A 14214-nucleotide genomic window follows, 5' to 3' on the forward strand; every position below is an offset into this window, starting at 1 on the left:
GAATCCCATAAACAATGAGTCTGTTGTTTTCTTGCAATCTAAAGTTTGTGTGTGCTTCACGTGTTAACCTGAACTGTCTCCTAACATTCCTTAAAACATTCCTTAAAATATTATGTTTCTTAAAATATAAAGTTGTCTTGTCAAATTTCAGTTAAGGAGTTCAATTGTCTGACTACCTTCTAGTGCTTTTTTTTTTTTTTTAACTTAAATTCTTTTTATCAAACATCAGTTAAGAAAGCTAAATTATCAGGTTCTATGTAACTAAAAATTATACTGAAAACAAACATTTTTTACGTACTTTAAGTTCTCTTGTCATGCTCAGTGATAAATGCAATCTTTTAAAATTGAATTTAAAAAAAAAATAAGTTCATTACTGCTCCAGAGCTGATTCTTTTGATTCTCCTCGATCCGAGTTTTTGTCCACAGAACGACACCAGTCAAATTTTGAGTTTTCTTTGTTGCATCAGTAATATAAATATTATTTTCAGAAGAAAGAATGCTACAATAATGTCATTCCCCTACTTTGATATTGGGCTCAGGTTGTTCCAAACAACTGACAATTGATTTACAAGTTTCATATGCAAGTACATAAAGTTTTATGCAAATCACAAATATCCATAAATTATGCAAAAAAGCAGTTTTTCTTAATGAGTAAAAAAAATGAGTGAAAGAATTAAAAAGCAAATGTTAACCATTAAAAATATTTACATGTAATGTTTTCTTTTTTTCCAGAAAAAATCCAATTGGAAAGGTTTCCTAACCAAAACCAACTATGGCACACTTGGAAAAAAAGAAACTGGAAACATTCTCAAGTGTTCTGTTCTTTTGTTTTGTTTCATTTTGTAGTTCATCATGTGCATTTTCACAAAGTATTTAAAAATGAAATACATGCTAGTTGTGTTGACAATCTATTTAATATTTAATAGAAAGCTAGCTACTTGGAAATCTGGTCTTTTAAAGTTTATTCTCATTTTGCTGAAGAACTTAAAGTTCCAGGTTCTGAAAGTAACAAATGTGAATAAATCTAAGAGTTGTTTGCTGTTTCAGGACAGAATTTTCTAAACAAATAAGCTTTTTAATGGAAGAAAATCAATGTGACGTTTGGTTGTATTGCATCTCTTAATGCATGTACTGCAAACTTGTATGAGTTTACCATGAGTGCCTGCCCTGCTGATAACAATCTTTAAATAGAAATCCCAACATACTCTGTCATAGGGATCTGAAGTTTCACACTCAGCTCATTTGACTTTTTTTTTTTTCTTATATTAGGTGTTGTCAGAACTTGGTTTAATTAAAGCAGTATGTTGCAGACAGCTGACACCGGAGTTTAGGTTTTGTTGTTTTTTAAGTACTAAAGAAGAAGAAATCAGGGAACTTTTATTATGCCTCCTGTTTACATTTGGAGTGAGTAGTATATGGAGTGACGTGAGACCACTGTCAATTTCCTCTGGGGTACTTTTTTAAGGTACATTTTTTTTTCTTAATCTGAAAACAAATGCAGGGTAGCAGTGTTCTTCATAAATAAGTTTGCCTATGGATAAAACAAACAAACTCAAATGTGAAATGATTATGGTTAAGTACCAATCAATCTACATCATCCCGCTTATGGTTTTTTGATTAAAAAATATAATAGCTAGGTTCAGTTCATCATTTGACTACAAATCTAATAAATAATCTCTATTATAATCACTCAAAGCACTTTAGATATCTGGACTATCCCAGATTATTTTTAGATACTTTGTAGTATCTGCTTGTTATGATCAGTTCAATGATCAACATTGTTTTTCTTTAAACAATGCTTCAGTGAATATTTTTATATCTTTAGTTATATGAATTCTTATTTGCCAATTAACATAATTTTTAAACTGTCATTCTTGACTCTACTAAGATTAATTTTTGCTCATTTCATCTGAGAAGTTAGGTTTCTGCTGAAAGAACTTATGTATATAACCAGGAAGAAGCAAAGATGGCAACTTTGCTTCATCAGTATTAAATATAATGGTACTCCTTGGAATACTATTTTTAACAATAACTGTATGTGGTACTTTTTATTTTTGGAGCATTTACTGTGGGATCTTCTGTTGTTTATTTGTTGGTGTGTTTTGTTTTACAATCATGATTTTGGCCAAATTAATTAGAAATGTGACATACAAATAGAGTAGAAGTCCACAATGCTTGAAAACTGTAAGCTGTTTCAATTACTATACGTTTGTAACACTTGTAGGGAGGTTTTCTGTAATAGAAGCACACTGGCAAGACAAGATCGAATTATTTTTTTTTTAAATGAATGTAACTTGTTAAAATAACTATTTTGTTTTAACCATACAAACCACGATAGAATGTCTGGGAATCAGTACTGGTATCTGCAAAGCCACAATCATTCAGTCACCTCCACTGTTTTTGCCTTTACATAAACAATTTTGATGTATTTTCGTTTGCCAATGGTTGAAATTGGAGTGGTGGGAATCATACTAATGCCAAGAAATGTGTTTTGCCAAGGTAAATTGGGTCTATGTAATTGCCATTAAAGTTGCCATTAAACAAAAATTAAGTGCTTTCATCTGTCAAAGTTAGTTTGTGCTGTACATTGATTAACACTGTGGCAAAGCATGTCTTCCTTGGGGCCATTTTTTAAAGGTTTCATAATCCAAATTATGGAAAAACACTTTGAACTTTTAAAAAAAAATGTAAATAATGAAGACAATGCACTTTTTTCTTTGATGGTACTGGAAAAAGAACAAAGGGCGCTGAATTGTGACCAGTAGGATTTAATTTCTCATTTTTATAATGTTTCAAAACACAGTAGATGTTCTAGAATTTAATTAGGTACAAGTAGGATGATTAATAATTAAAGTTGCCTTCATTTTGATTAGTCTAGAAACATGATGTTATTCAGTAATTAGTTCTGTTGGGATTGTAAATTATCATTAGTTTCAATTTGTATTATGCTGATGTATTGTTGAATGTATTTTTATTTAAATTTTATTTTCTTATCAAGACATTAAAATGTTTTGTAACACTGCTTGAGAATAACTCATAAATAAATTTCAACAAACTCGAGATATGCTGTGCTCTTACTGTGAGGCCTGGCTTTTGAAAATGTTGACTTGAAGACTGACTAAATAGGAGTTTCCATACAGGAGGTGGTTATAACAAAATAAGTATCTGGTACGCAGAAGGAAAAAAAAAACCAACAACTTTAATTTGAGGGATTTTTTGTGGTCATCTACAGCATCGCTGCAGTCTAACTTAGGGTTATGGCTGAGAGAGAAGTGCTACTTCATAGCATAGCAGTGTACATAAGAAGCTTCAGTAAGGTGACAGTTCTGAAGTGTTTACAACACCTAGTCTGATGTATCAAAGGATATCTAATTCTGGTGTTAGATAATACATTTTCTTCCTTTATTTATTATCTATCTAGGATACCAGTGTTATATACACATCAGAACTATTTCAAATAGATTGCATATGGAGAAAAAATAATTATTTTTGTCACCTGCTGTTCTCCCTTTGTTTTTAGGTGTTTTTAGAAGATAACAGTGTAGTTATCTTCTAAGTTAGTTATCTTCTTGTCGCTATCTTCTACAGTTACTGTGTAGTTACTGCCTTGATGTTTTATTTCCTCGTATGGAGAGCTGACCTGTTGTCACTTACTGCTGATATGGAAGTTCTTATTAGAGTCCAGACTGTCAACATTTTGGAATAAATTTTTATTGATTCTAAGGTAAGCTGTATTAAAGCCCAGTCTTAACATCACTGCAACCATTTGCAGAGATTCAGAAAGTAGAGGAAGTTTAAGATGAAAGAAATGTAGAAAGAATTTTTTCCTTGAGCACTCCGAACAAATTTGTAAAGATTGTCTGGCAATTTTAGCAGTGCTCTGTTCTATTCACAGCTAACGTGAGCATGATGTGACATTAATTCATGCTTATTTGTACGTAATTTAAAGTACTAAGTTCTTTAGCATTTACTTACAATGATAGACTCATTCAACTTTTCTTTTATTCCATGTGCACGCTCTTTTTTTAAAGATCAGACCAGGAAGCAAAAGCTCCCAGAAACAAACAAGCATAACTTCTAGCAGAATGGGAGAATGCATGCAACTTAACTGAGGAACTCATGAGCAGATGCAAAAAGATATGTAAGGTTTGTATGAATTATGCAGACTAGCTTGTTCAGCCTTGATGAGACTACTGCCAGAATGCTTTGTCAGTTACTGAAATTCTGCAATAAAAGTTACTGTGAGAAAAGATTTTGATGTACCTGCATCAAGGTCTGGAACTTGATAATCTACAGCTCTACAATACCAGAATAAAGTTTAATGTGGGGTTTCCTTTTTCTTTTGTATTGAGGAAATACACAAAGTGTTTCTCTTCTGACATTGAAATTTTTACACAACCATGTTAAACTGCTTTTTAATCATCCTTTACATCAATTTATGTAGACATTTCCAATCTTGCTGCATATGATGCTCCATTCAGTTGCAATAACTGAGCTTTTAATGATTTGAGGTCATAATTATTTTAGCTTATTTAGTATTGCAAATGCTGTGCAGTTGTGTGTTTATAGTATAGTTAAGTTTCACCAAAAGGAAGCTAGGAATCTTTATAAAAACATTTTAGAAACATTATATGCCTTTCAGAGCAAAGTAGCTTGCTCTAAAGGTCTGTGCCTTTTCTCTCTCATCCTCTATTTCTGGTTATTCTTCTTAAGCAGAATAAAAAGACAATCATAGAACAGCTCAATTTACTGTGACTTGAATTCAATATTAAAAGATAAAAATTTCTTACCCAGTCCTGCAGAGACAGCACTGCAGAAGCATTTGGTTTCTCAAAAAGTGCAAGATATCCCCTTTTAGTCCAGACTGGTGTTTGAGTGGAAAAAAATGCACTGTGTCAGGGAGCAAAGAGTGATAAAAAGCAAAAGGCAGCCGGATTGTTGATGGAATGTTTTCCTCCTAGATGAGCGTGAGGACACTGTACCTACGGAAGGGTTACCTCAGGAGCCAGCTAGCAGCATGGGGGTGGAAACTGCACGTGTTGAACACAGTCTGCAGCTAAGTCTCTTGCAGACCCTTTGATGTTGCTGCTGGGTGACAGAGAAACAAGCCTTCATCGGATGACAAGTGGTCTGCAGACTGTAGAATTAGGAAAAGGGAAACTCCCCTGCAAAAATCAAGGTACAATCGTACTCAGATCTGAAGTTCGTGATACAGTTTTATCCTTAAACCTATGAAGTGCTTTACAAGGGGAAGGGTAAGTAGGTACAGTTCAGCCTCTTCTTTCCATGTAGGTGGCAGTACAGTTCTATATGTTGTTTAGAAATGCGATTTAAAGAGTGTCTCTTCATAACTTGACAAGAAGATAACCTGCTTTTCAGTTCAGAATGTAGTTCCATTCTTAAACAGCTAACCTCAGTTAAAATAAGTATAATCTTGTCTTAACAGTTAATTTGTTAAAAAAAGTTAATAAATGGCATATGAGATGAGCTTTGAGTTTGAAAATTCACACTGTATGGAGGGAATAGCAACAACTGAGCTTCACTACAAGTAAAATAATTAGCAAACAAGATTTTACTGTAGTATTTCTTGGAATTTGAGCCATCTGTGACCTTTGTGTTGTTGGCCTTGAGATTCAGATTCAGCAGTTGTGGATGAGCTTGAGTGTTGTATGAACAGAGATGTCTCAAGGATGTAGACCTAATGGAGCAGTTCACTGAAGCCAGGAGCTGTTCAGTCTGGATTTCCAGAGAGGTTCCCACACAAAGCCATTAACTTCTTTTGTAAAAACTTCATAAGGATCTCCCTTCTGAATACTAGGTATTGATCCATTTCACTGGATATTTATAATGTGAAACGCTAACTTTGAATTTCTGGTACTTGTTAATCTTTGAATTCTTACCCATGCTTGTGTAAAATTCATGCTTAATCATATCTGAACACTGCAATATAGCTAGAATGGCCAGAATGTACTTCTTTTTAAACTCAGTTTGCTACTCTTGGTAGCAGTGTGACTACTTCAGTCTCCTGCCCAGCGAGACCTTCCCACTGTCAAAGCAGTATTCAAGCTATTCCACTAATGCAGTATGTTTCCCAAATCCCTGTTTTTCTTTATTTTTTTTATATCTGGATGCCTGCTTCAGACCTGTGTATCAAAAACTACATATTATCTTTCAAGTATGTCTCATTTTGGTAGTTGCTTCAGGCAGCTTCAGTAAAACTTAAGGTGGTTTTCACAGGTGCGCTTAGCGAGGTCTTGTCTACAACCACAATAGTATAATTAATGCTGGCATTAATGGCACTGTTGAGCATGTTCGTATTGATAGAAGGCAACAGAGAGAACCAGATGATCTAGAGTTTAAGGAATAATTTTGGCAGAGAGCTATGCTTGAATTCTTTTCTTTGGCAGATAAATTAATTTGACACAGTACTTAAGACTTCTGATATACATTATTCTATTGACAGAGCAAACAGCAAGTGTACTAATACAGTTCAGCCTGCAAATTATTTGGCCAAGATACACAAATAGTTACATAACTGTTCGTTGCATTATCATAAAACTGACATTTCCATAACAATTTTGTTATTAGTAAAAATAACCTCAGATTCTATGTTTCAGAGTAAGCAAGCTGCGGGGGGAAAAAAAACTTCAAAAATGTTGTATGAGGAAAGAAGAAAGGAAAAATAACACAAGTCAGGTCATTTTCAAATGCTTCCGTTCTCAAAAGTCATAGAATCTATGAAAGACATAATTGTACTTTCTTCCAAACAGTCTGCAATAATTACAGTTTTAAGAGGTGCATAGGAAATGAAGGTGATCGTATAAGGGGAATATAAGTATATAAGTAAGTAAGTTGAAATGGAATTAGGACAGTAAGAAGGAATCTGTGCAAGTTTTCTGGTTTGAAATTGGGTGTCAAACACTTGGAGCCTTCCAAGTGAGTATTTGACTTAGAGACAATCAGAACCTAGAATAAATGCTTGGTGAATGATGCCATATCTTACTGTAAAATTCTTGCAGAAATAGAATTGATTATAAATTGCATAATATAAACAAGTCCTAATTTTTATAACTGCTATTATGTACCACCCCATTCAGAGTTGCAAAACAAGCTGTCAAGAAAAATTAGAAATGGCCAGACAGATTGTGTTAAATTAGAGGGAGGAAGAGACTACATCAGACTAATTATTTTCCTTTTTGTTTTAAATTATTTTCAGAGCCGGTTAACATTTTACATAGGAGAAATACAATCTGCTTTGATTTCAGACATTTTTAATCTAGGAAGATGTATTTAATATATAAACATCTGTGCAAAAAGGTATAAAAATGCAATGTATTATCAAAGTAGAATTATGCAAATAAGAAAAGAAAATGTATACAAAAAGCACTTCAAACTTTCTGGATTACTCCTATTCTCACTAATTTACGTTCAGAAGTGCCGAAATTTTTATCAATCTATATATATATTTACATGATGTGATACAAATAATTGAATTAAAGTTAACAAGTTTGACTAGGAAGTAGATACTTTAAGATCTTCTGTTTCCTCTGTTGATCTGCTTTTTTAATGGTATTATCAGTTAAGAGATGCGTCCATCTTCTCTTCCTACGCCTATCAGCTCCTGAGACGTTTTTGAGATGAATATAGCTGAAGTGATCAGCATATTTATGCCTTTACTACCCAAAGCCAGATCTTTGTAAACAAGAAGCACTGTGTGCAAGTCTGCCAAAGTGTACAGCTCCATCTGTTAGCAGTCTTGGCAAACAGGTCACGAGTTGGAATTCCAGAAGGATTTGGTGGTCATCTCCCTTTTATGAAGGCAGTCCAGTCCATTCAGGTGATGTTGGGGTTATCCAAAATTGCTTTATCTATTGAATTTTAATGTTTTTATTAATGTGTACAAAATTATTTTTGTTGCCAGGTAAGAGCTGAATAATGGAGATAAATTATTTGTTACAGGAAAAACTACATTTCTTAATGAAATATCTTGAATTGTGAAAGGGAGTTAAGGAATATAATCTCTTCCCCTCCTTGAAAATATCTGATTTTCTCAGTCCATATTCTTACATACATTGGTTTCTATACATCATTATTCATGTGCCTGTATAATTAGATATAACCCAGCTGTGATGATCAACAGCAATTGTTCTTGAAGGAAAGCTGGCATACCCCAAAAGTTAGCGTTTTGAAGCCTCACTCAAATTTGGCAGCATTTCTGCTATGCATAGATCATATTTTTTTATTCTAAAATGGCCATGAGGAATATTTATCCAGACTGTTTTTTGTTGCTGTTTTTTTTTAAAGCTTAGCACCACAAGGCGATGCAGGTACCAAAATAGACCACTGGGCTGTCCCTGGTTACTGCTGCAGCGTTGGCCTACATGGCCTTTAAGGGTCCCTTCCACCTCTAAGGAATCTATTCTATGATTTGGCTTTCAGGCACTGGACATTTGTGATGTCTCCTCGTAAGACACTCGCGGTATTGGGGTATTGTCCAGGAGGCGCTGTCCCAGTGCGTGCAGTGGGAAAACTGAGGCAGGACCACCGCTTCCTGAGGCGGTAGCAGAAGCGCGGCGCAGCCTTGCGAACGGCCGTTCTCGGGCGTGGGCCCTTCCCGCCCGGAGCTCCGGCGGCCGCCAGGTGGCGCTGTAGCCCCGCCGCCAAGCGCCGCGGCCGCGTCCCCGCCCCTCCGCCATGGCCGACGTGGAGGACGGGGACGAGCCGGGCGCCCCCCACTCGCACCCGGGCTCATCGGCCTCCAAGGCGGGAGGCCCCGACAAGATGTTCTCGCTGAAGAAGTGGAACGCGGTGGCCATGTGGAGCTGGGATGTGGAGTGCGACACCTGCGCCATTTGCCGGGTGCAGGTCATGGGTAAGCGCCAGCCGGCAGGGCCCGGCCCGCCGTGGCCGCCGTCTCCGCCACGGGGCGGAGGTGCCCGCCCGCACCGCCGGCGCTACCCCGCGGCCGCCCTCCGTCGAGCGACGCGGCTTCCGGCCCAGAGTGGCCGTGCCCCCCGCCCCCCCTTCGCCCTTCCGCGCCCGCCCCGGCGGCGAGGGCCGTTCCCGCTTCCTGAGGCGCCCTTCGCGCTGAGGGCCCCGGGCGAGCCCCGATCGCGGCGCGCGCTCACCTCGACCAGGCCTCAGCAGCCCGGCGGGCCGCGCCTGCGTGTGCCGGGACCGCCAGCCGGGGCGCGGCCGGCCCTGCGCCGTGCGGGCTGTGAGGGCTGCGTGCGGGTGGCGGGCGGACGTGCCGGGGCTGCAGTTCTGCCGCCCGCGCTTATTTTGAAGCGGTGCTGTGGGCGTATAGGAAAAGTAGTTTTTGCTTACCTTAGTACGACGCTCTAATTTCTACTGCAGTTCAGCCCACGTGAACACACTGAAAGGTTTATTGGGAAAATGGGGGCTTAGCTCACCCGATTTTAAAGCGGTTTTGAAAAGCAGCCTAGTCAGTGACTGGCATTAGTGCTTTCTGACGTGTGCGGTGTCTGAGAATCCTTCAAGTTCCTCTGTTATACCCGCATCCGTTCTGTTGCTGTTGTGCTGCTCAGAGCACACCTCAGAGATCAGCCTTCTGTGTTTGCACAGTGAGCAGAGACTGCTGTGGGAAAAGGAAATTGGCTTAATGTTCTATGCGTAAGCAATAATTTTAAGAACACGTTTCTCTTCTGAGGCGTAGTTAAAAACAAAAAGCAAGCCCAACTGTTACCCACACATTTGATTTTAAAAAAAATCATTTACATTTTTTTTTATTTATTAGGCCGTGGGACTGCTTTTCATCTGAAAGTAAGAGAAAATTCTGGTAACCATTCCTGCCGGAATGTGAAACTTGATCATTACTGACCAGGGTTCAGCAGTTCGACGCTGCCTCTGCCAGACCCGGCCTGGCTCCTGCAGAGCTGCTGCAGCACAGCCTCCTTTGGCTGCGGGCAGTGCCAGGCCTATGCTAGCTCTGCATGTTTGAAGTCAGTGTATTTGATTGTGGAAGGGAGGGAACTGTTAGCCAGCATCATTTGCTGCTGGTTTAACTCCTTGAACCGATGTAAGCAAACTAAATTTTGTTAAGCTGGCACCCTCAGAACAGCAGTGCAGGATTGGGGGCAGCTTACGTTGAGGTTGCTCTGTTTTGTGTCTCTTTGAAAGTGCAGAGCTAGGGCTGGGATAGGAAAGCTGTTTTCTGAGTGGCTGCCAGTCCCCCCAGTTGACTGCCCTGCATATTGGGTGACTCCAGATCAGATTGCTTCCACATACAGTGGAGTAGTGTCTGAATATTTCCTGCATGGCCCTTAGTCCTGTGGAAGTTAAAACTACAGAAACAGGCATTGGGAAGCTTTGTTTGCCACTTTACTTTCATCTAAGTGAGGAAAGGGCAGCTGCTTCAGGGTTTCTTTGTTCTTTGTTCTGTATTAGGTGAGAAAAAGAGGACAGAGCAGGTGAAACTAAAATAGAACTACTTGCAATATCTGGCAGAAATACTCAAAATTCCTGTAGCATGCTGTATTTTTGTCTTCTAGGGAAATGTGATCTAGCTGGTGACCTGCAGGTCAAGTCCAACCTGCTGGGCACTTGTTAACTGTTACCTTCTTTTTGGAGGAAACCAAGAGGGGTTTCCACTGCGTATGCTGCCATAGTAACTGAATGCTTTCTGTTGTGCATAGTATGTGCTTGCATGTCTGAGGCACTTTGTGTTGGTGCAAAGGAGAAACAAAGCCATTCTTCTGCTCTATGTGTGTGCAATATTAAAAAATACTTATATATTAAAATCCATGATTATCTCTTGAGTTATATTATCGAATTGACCAGTGCTTAAAAACATGTTTGTGTGTGACTCTGAAAATTATGTGCAGGTTCCCATAAGTAAAAGTAGTGTATAAAAGAATGGTAGCAGGAAGTGGGTAGCAGTTGTGAAGAGAAATGTAGAGGCCAAAGAAATGAAAATTGTGAATGACTTCCTTAAAAGGAGCTGCTGACATCTGAAAAACAAAGTCCTGTAATTAGGGTTTGGCTGTGTGCTCGCTCTGCTCTTAATGTGCCTGAGTGCCTTGGCACAGACCTGCTGCTTGTATCTGCAAAATGGAGAAGGCTTTTTTTCAGCAGAAGTTGAGAAAATATGGGCAATAGAACTTGTTGGGCAGCTTAGAGTCCTTCTGATCTCTTTCAGATGGATGTGTCATCCTCATTCACTGTTTGAAATTTGGGGGGAGTTGTTATTTAATGTTCAAAGGCTGAAGTGGACAACACAATTAGAGATTTTTATCTTTTGAAATTGATTTTAAAGTTAAATTTTTTCCTCTGTCAAGCATATTCTTAAGATGGAATCTTGAGCATCAGATTAAGTCTTGTTCTTGTTTACTTTTAGATGCCTGCCTTAGATGTCAAGCTGAAAACAAACAAGAAGATTGTGTTGGTATGTAGTGATTTCATTCGCTTGTTTTTAAATTGAAGCCTCTCTCAATGGGGTGCATTTCCATGTTTGAAGGGAATACTGAGTTTGTTAATGCTCAGAATCAAAGTGCTGTTTTGTTATACAGTGTCATCTCTTTACGTTAGTAATATTTTACAGTTGGTTTTTTGAGCTCTACTAAATTAGTGTTAGTGCCAGGCATGCTGTGTGTTGCAGGACGCTTTCACGTTTGTGTCAATGTACACACAGCCATGAGGTTTGGGTTCTCATCCTGGCTGTAACTGAGTAGAGGATAAATGCCTTTGAAGTGGGCGAAGGAATGGCTCCTTTTTCCTTCTGGGAAGTGCCAGAGGGGGCAATGTAATATCCAGAGAATTCTATTCTCAAGTCAATTCTTGACTGTTTTAAAGGTGATATTTTTCTCAGTGTTGATTCAGACACAGTTGATTCAGACACTATTGCTTGTTTTTTTTTTTTCAGTTTTCATTTGAAAAAATGTAATCACTTGAGTTTGCTATAATGCTGTTTAATCATGAACATACTTTACACTGCTTGCCAGCATATGCAAAAGCAAATTGTATCTCAATTCCGATATATTTAAATCGGAAACAGTGAAAATTGTCTCATGTTGTTTTCTTTAGATCTTTAAGTCAACTCGTGAGCTGGTGGTAAAGCCTTCCATGCCCTTGTTCTTTCTGCTTTGAAGCGTATTGTCTCAAAGTTAATTCATTGTTGTTTCTGATGATTGTTTTAACCAGAACAAGAATTTCCTGTTTCAGATGCCTTGCTAAGTGTCTTCCTAAGTGTCCTGTTTAAAATAGGGGAAAACAACACATAAATTACAGCGCTCCTTTGGTTGGTACTCTTATATTTCATTAAGGAAAATGTGAGGTAGTAAGGGAAAAAACAGAGCAACTAATATTTATGAGTACATGGGCAGTACATAACCATTTTGTTGCATTGAAGACATTGTAGCCCGTGAACAACAACTGATTTATTTTGCCATTGTAGCTGTTTTGAGGCTCTATGCAGTGTCAAATGCTCCTCCTTGATTTCGCAGTTTAAATGCAGCATTTCAGATTTGGTAGCATTCTCTTGTATGATAGTAAGACAGTACCAGTAGTGTATTGGTGATCTTTTCAAACGTGACAGTCAAAATGAAGTGCTTACCCAGAGCAGAATTGCTACTCAGATCTGTTCCAGACACGTTACGCAGGACAGTGAGAATACACATGTGAGAGGCTGTGTGACAGAGAACTGAGAAGTGTTGCCAGGATGACTGCAATCATCCAGTGATGACACATTTTGTCTTTTTAAAGGTATTATAAGTTTGCAGTGGTCTTAAACATCTGAGAAAAATAGCTTGGACCTTGCTGGGAGTGTTGATCTCTGGACAGCTGAGCATGACTAGAACGTGTTCTTTCTTCTCTTTCAGTGGTTTGGGGAGAATGCAATCATTCCTTCCACAATTGCTGCATGTCGTTGTGGGTGAAACAGAATAATCGTTGTCCCCTCTGCCAGCAGGACTGGGTAGTCCAGAGAATAGGCAAATGAAAACACCCGGAGTTTTCTGTTGGACTTGTTGGAGTTGTGTATATTTTATGCCACACGCTCATACAGAAGAGTGGAACGTCTCAGTCGTGGCATGATGTGTTCAGCTTATCTGCTACAGGGAACAGTGTGGTTTTGCTGTGTGCTCTTTGCTGTACTGGGAGGCAGTGGTGAGTCTTATTGCAAGTATTTCCACAACTGAGGAAAGAGAGGCACTGCATTAACAAATGTGTCTGCTAAGATTTGAGTGTTAACTATATCAAGAGCATAGAAATGTGGTGGTGCAGATTATACACCAAATACAGTTCATGTAATGTTTCTACTTAGAGCAATGAGTCAATTGGAAAAGGAGACCTTTTATTAAATCTGATGTGCTGTATAATCTGGTGTCTGATAAATTATTTTGGTTTTGGATAAATACATCGTTGTCTAAATAATACTGTATACAAAAACACGTTAAGTGTTTTAGCAAGTATTTTGTTTTTTAATCTAGAATGAGTAGTGTGTGGGCAACTCTGGCATTCTCATGTAGGCTTTCTTTATGGCTTAAGAAAATTAGTTGCATCTCTGAAGTCTGTTGCTATTAATATTCTACACGTTTTCTGCATTCATGCTTACTAAAATTTAACCACATCTATGATTTAAATTCATGTTTCTTTTAAAGTTCATGGACACAAGTACTTTTAATCCAGAAATTTTTGGTACGAAGACACACATTGGATATCGATTTAGTTGTGGTGTAAACTGTGTTGCTGGTTAGCTGTCTAATATGGAAAACAAAAACAACCATTTTAATGTCCCGAGGAAAGCAGGTACCAATTAAATCTAGGAAAATAATGTTAAATTGTGCTTTCATCAGAATTCATGTACAGAAATTTCTTCATTGTTATTTTATTGGATTACATGTTTGGTTTGGGGTGTAAGAGAAAGTATTGTTTCACTGCTGTGGAAATCTTCAATATATCATTTTTTTTAATAGGATCAGACCTGTGATTTTTCCTGTGTGTACTGAAATGCTTTACTCTCAATATCTGAAGTAATTATTATTAATCTGAACATATGTTTTGTTGGCTTTTTTAATATATGCATGCAACAGAGAGATTGAGTTACTAAGTCTGTAACGATTTCAGACTTAATAAAATGGTTAATAAACTCGGGTGGAATTGAAGTGATATTATATGAATGTTCTTTTTTACTTAAATTGAGATTGATTAATAATATTTAAGATTAATTCATTTCTCAGTAGATGTGTTTCTATTTAG

At 38.0% G+C, this 14214-nt stretch overlaps 2 protein-coding genes across 5 annotated transcripts in view; both read left to right on the top strand.

Annotated features, from left to right (window-relative positions):
• The window catches only part of RASA2 (RAS p21 protein activator 2), a 46223-nt gene extending 43163 nt beyond the window's left edge, over window positions 1-3060 (top strand). For all 3 annotated transcript variants that reach the window (XM_052686322.1, XM_052686321.1, XM_052686324.1), the window contains one exon: window positions 733-3060. In XM_052686322.1, the coding sequence (XP_052542282.1) occupies window positions 733-760 (28 nt within the window). In that variant the 3' untranslated portion in view covers window positions 761-3060. The remainder of the gene's footprint in view (window positions 1-732) is intronic.
• Window positions 3061-8647: 5587 nt separating this feature from the next.
• Window positions 8648-14120, top strand: RNF7 (ring finger protein 7). 2 transcript variants are annotated; one of them, XM_052686340.1, is made up of 3 exons: window positions 8648-8865; window positions 11357-11404; window positions 12837-12893. In XM_052686340.1, the coding sequence occupies exons 1-3, from the start codon at window positions 8695-8697 to the stop codon at window positions 12891-12893; spliced, it is 276 nt and encodes a 91-aa protein (XP_052542300.1). In that variant the 5' UTR covers window positions 8648-8694. The 2 variants fall into 2 exon arrangements, with proteins under 2 accessions (XP_052542300.1, XP_052542299.1); XM_052686339.1 differs by having other exon boundaries at window positions 8661-8872; window positions 12837-14120.
• The last annotated feature ends 94 nt before the right edge of the window (window positions 14121-14214 follow it).

This window comes from Tympanuchus pallidicinctus, unplaced genomic scaffold (assembly GCF_026119805.1).
Source record: "Tympanuchus pallidicinctus isolate F22 unplaced genomic scaffold, pur_lepc_1.0 scaffold22, whole genome shotgun sequence".
NCBI lineage: Eukaryota > Metazoa > Chordata > Aves > Galliformes > Phasianidae > Tympanuchus > Tympanuchus pallidicinctus.

Coding starts and splice junctions, on each gene's coding strand:
- RNF7 (XM_052686339.1), top strand. CDS start 8,695: ATGGCCGACGTGGAGGACGGGGACGAGCCGGGCGCCCCCCACTCGCAC. Junction 8,873..11,356: donor TTGCCGGGTGCAGGTCATGG/GTAAGCGCCAGC, acceptor GTTTACTTTTAG/ATGCCTGCCTTAGATGTCAA. Junction 11,405..12,836: donor CAAACAAGAAGATTGTGTTG/GTATGTAGTGAT, acceptor CTTCTCTTTCAG/TGGTTTGGGGAGAATGCAAT.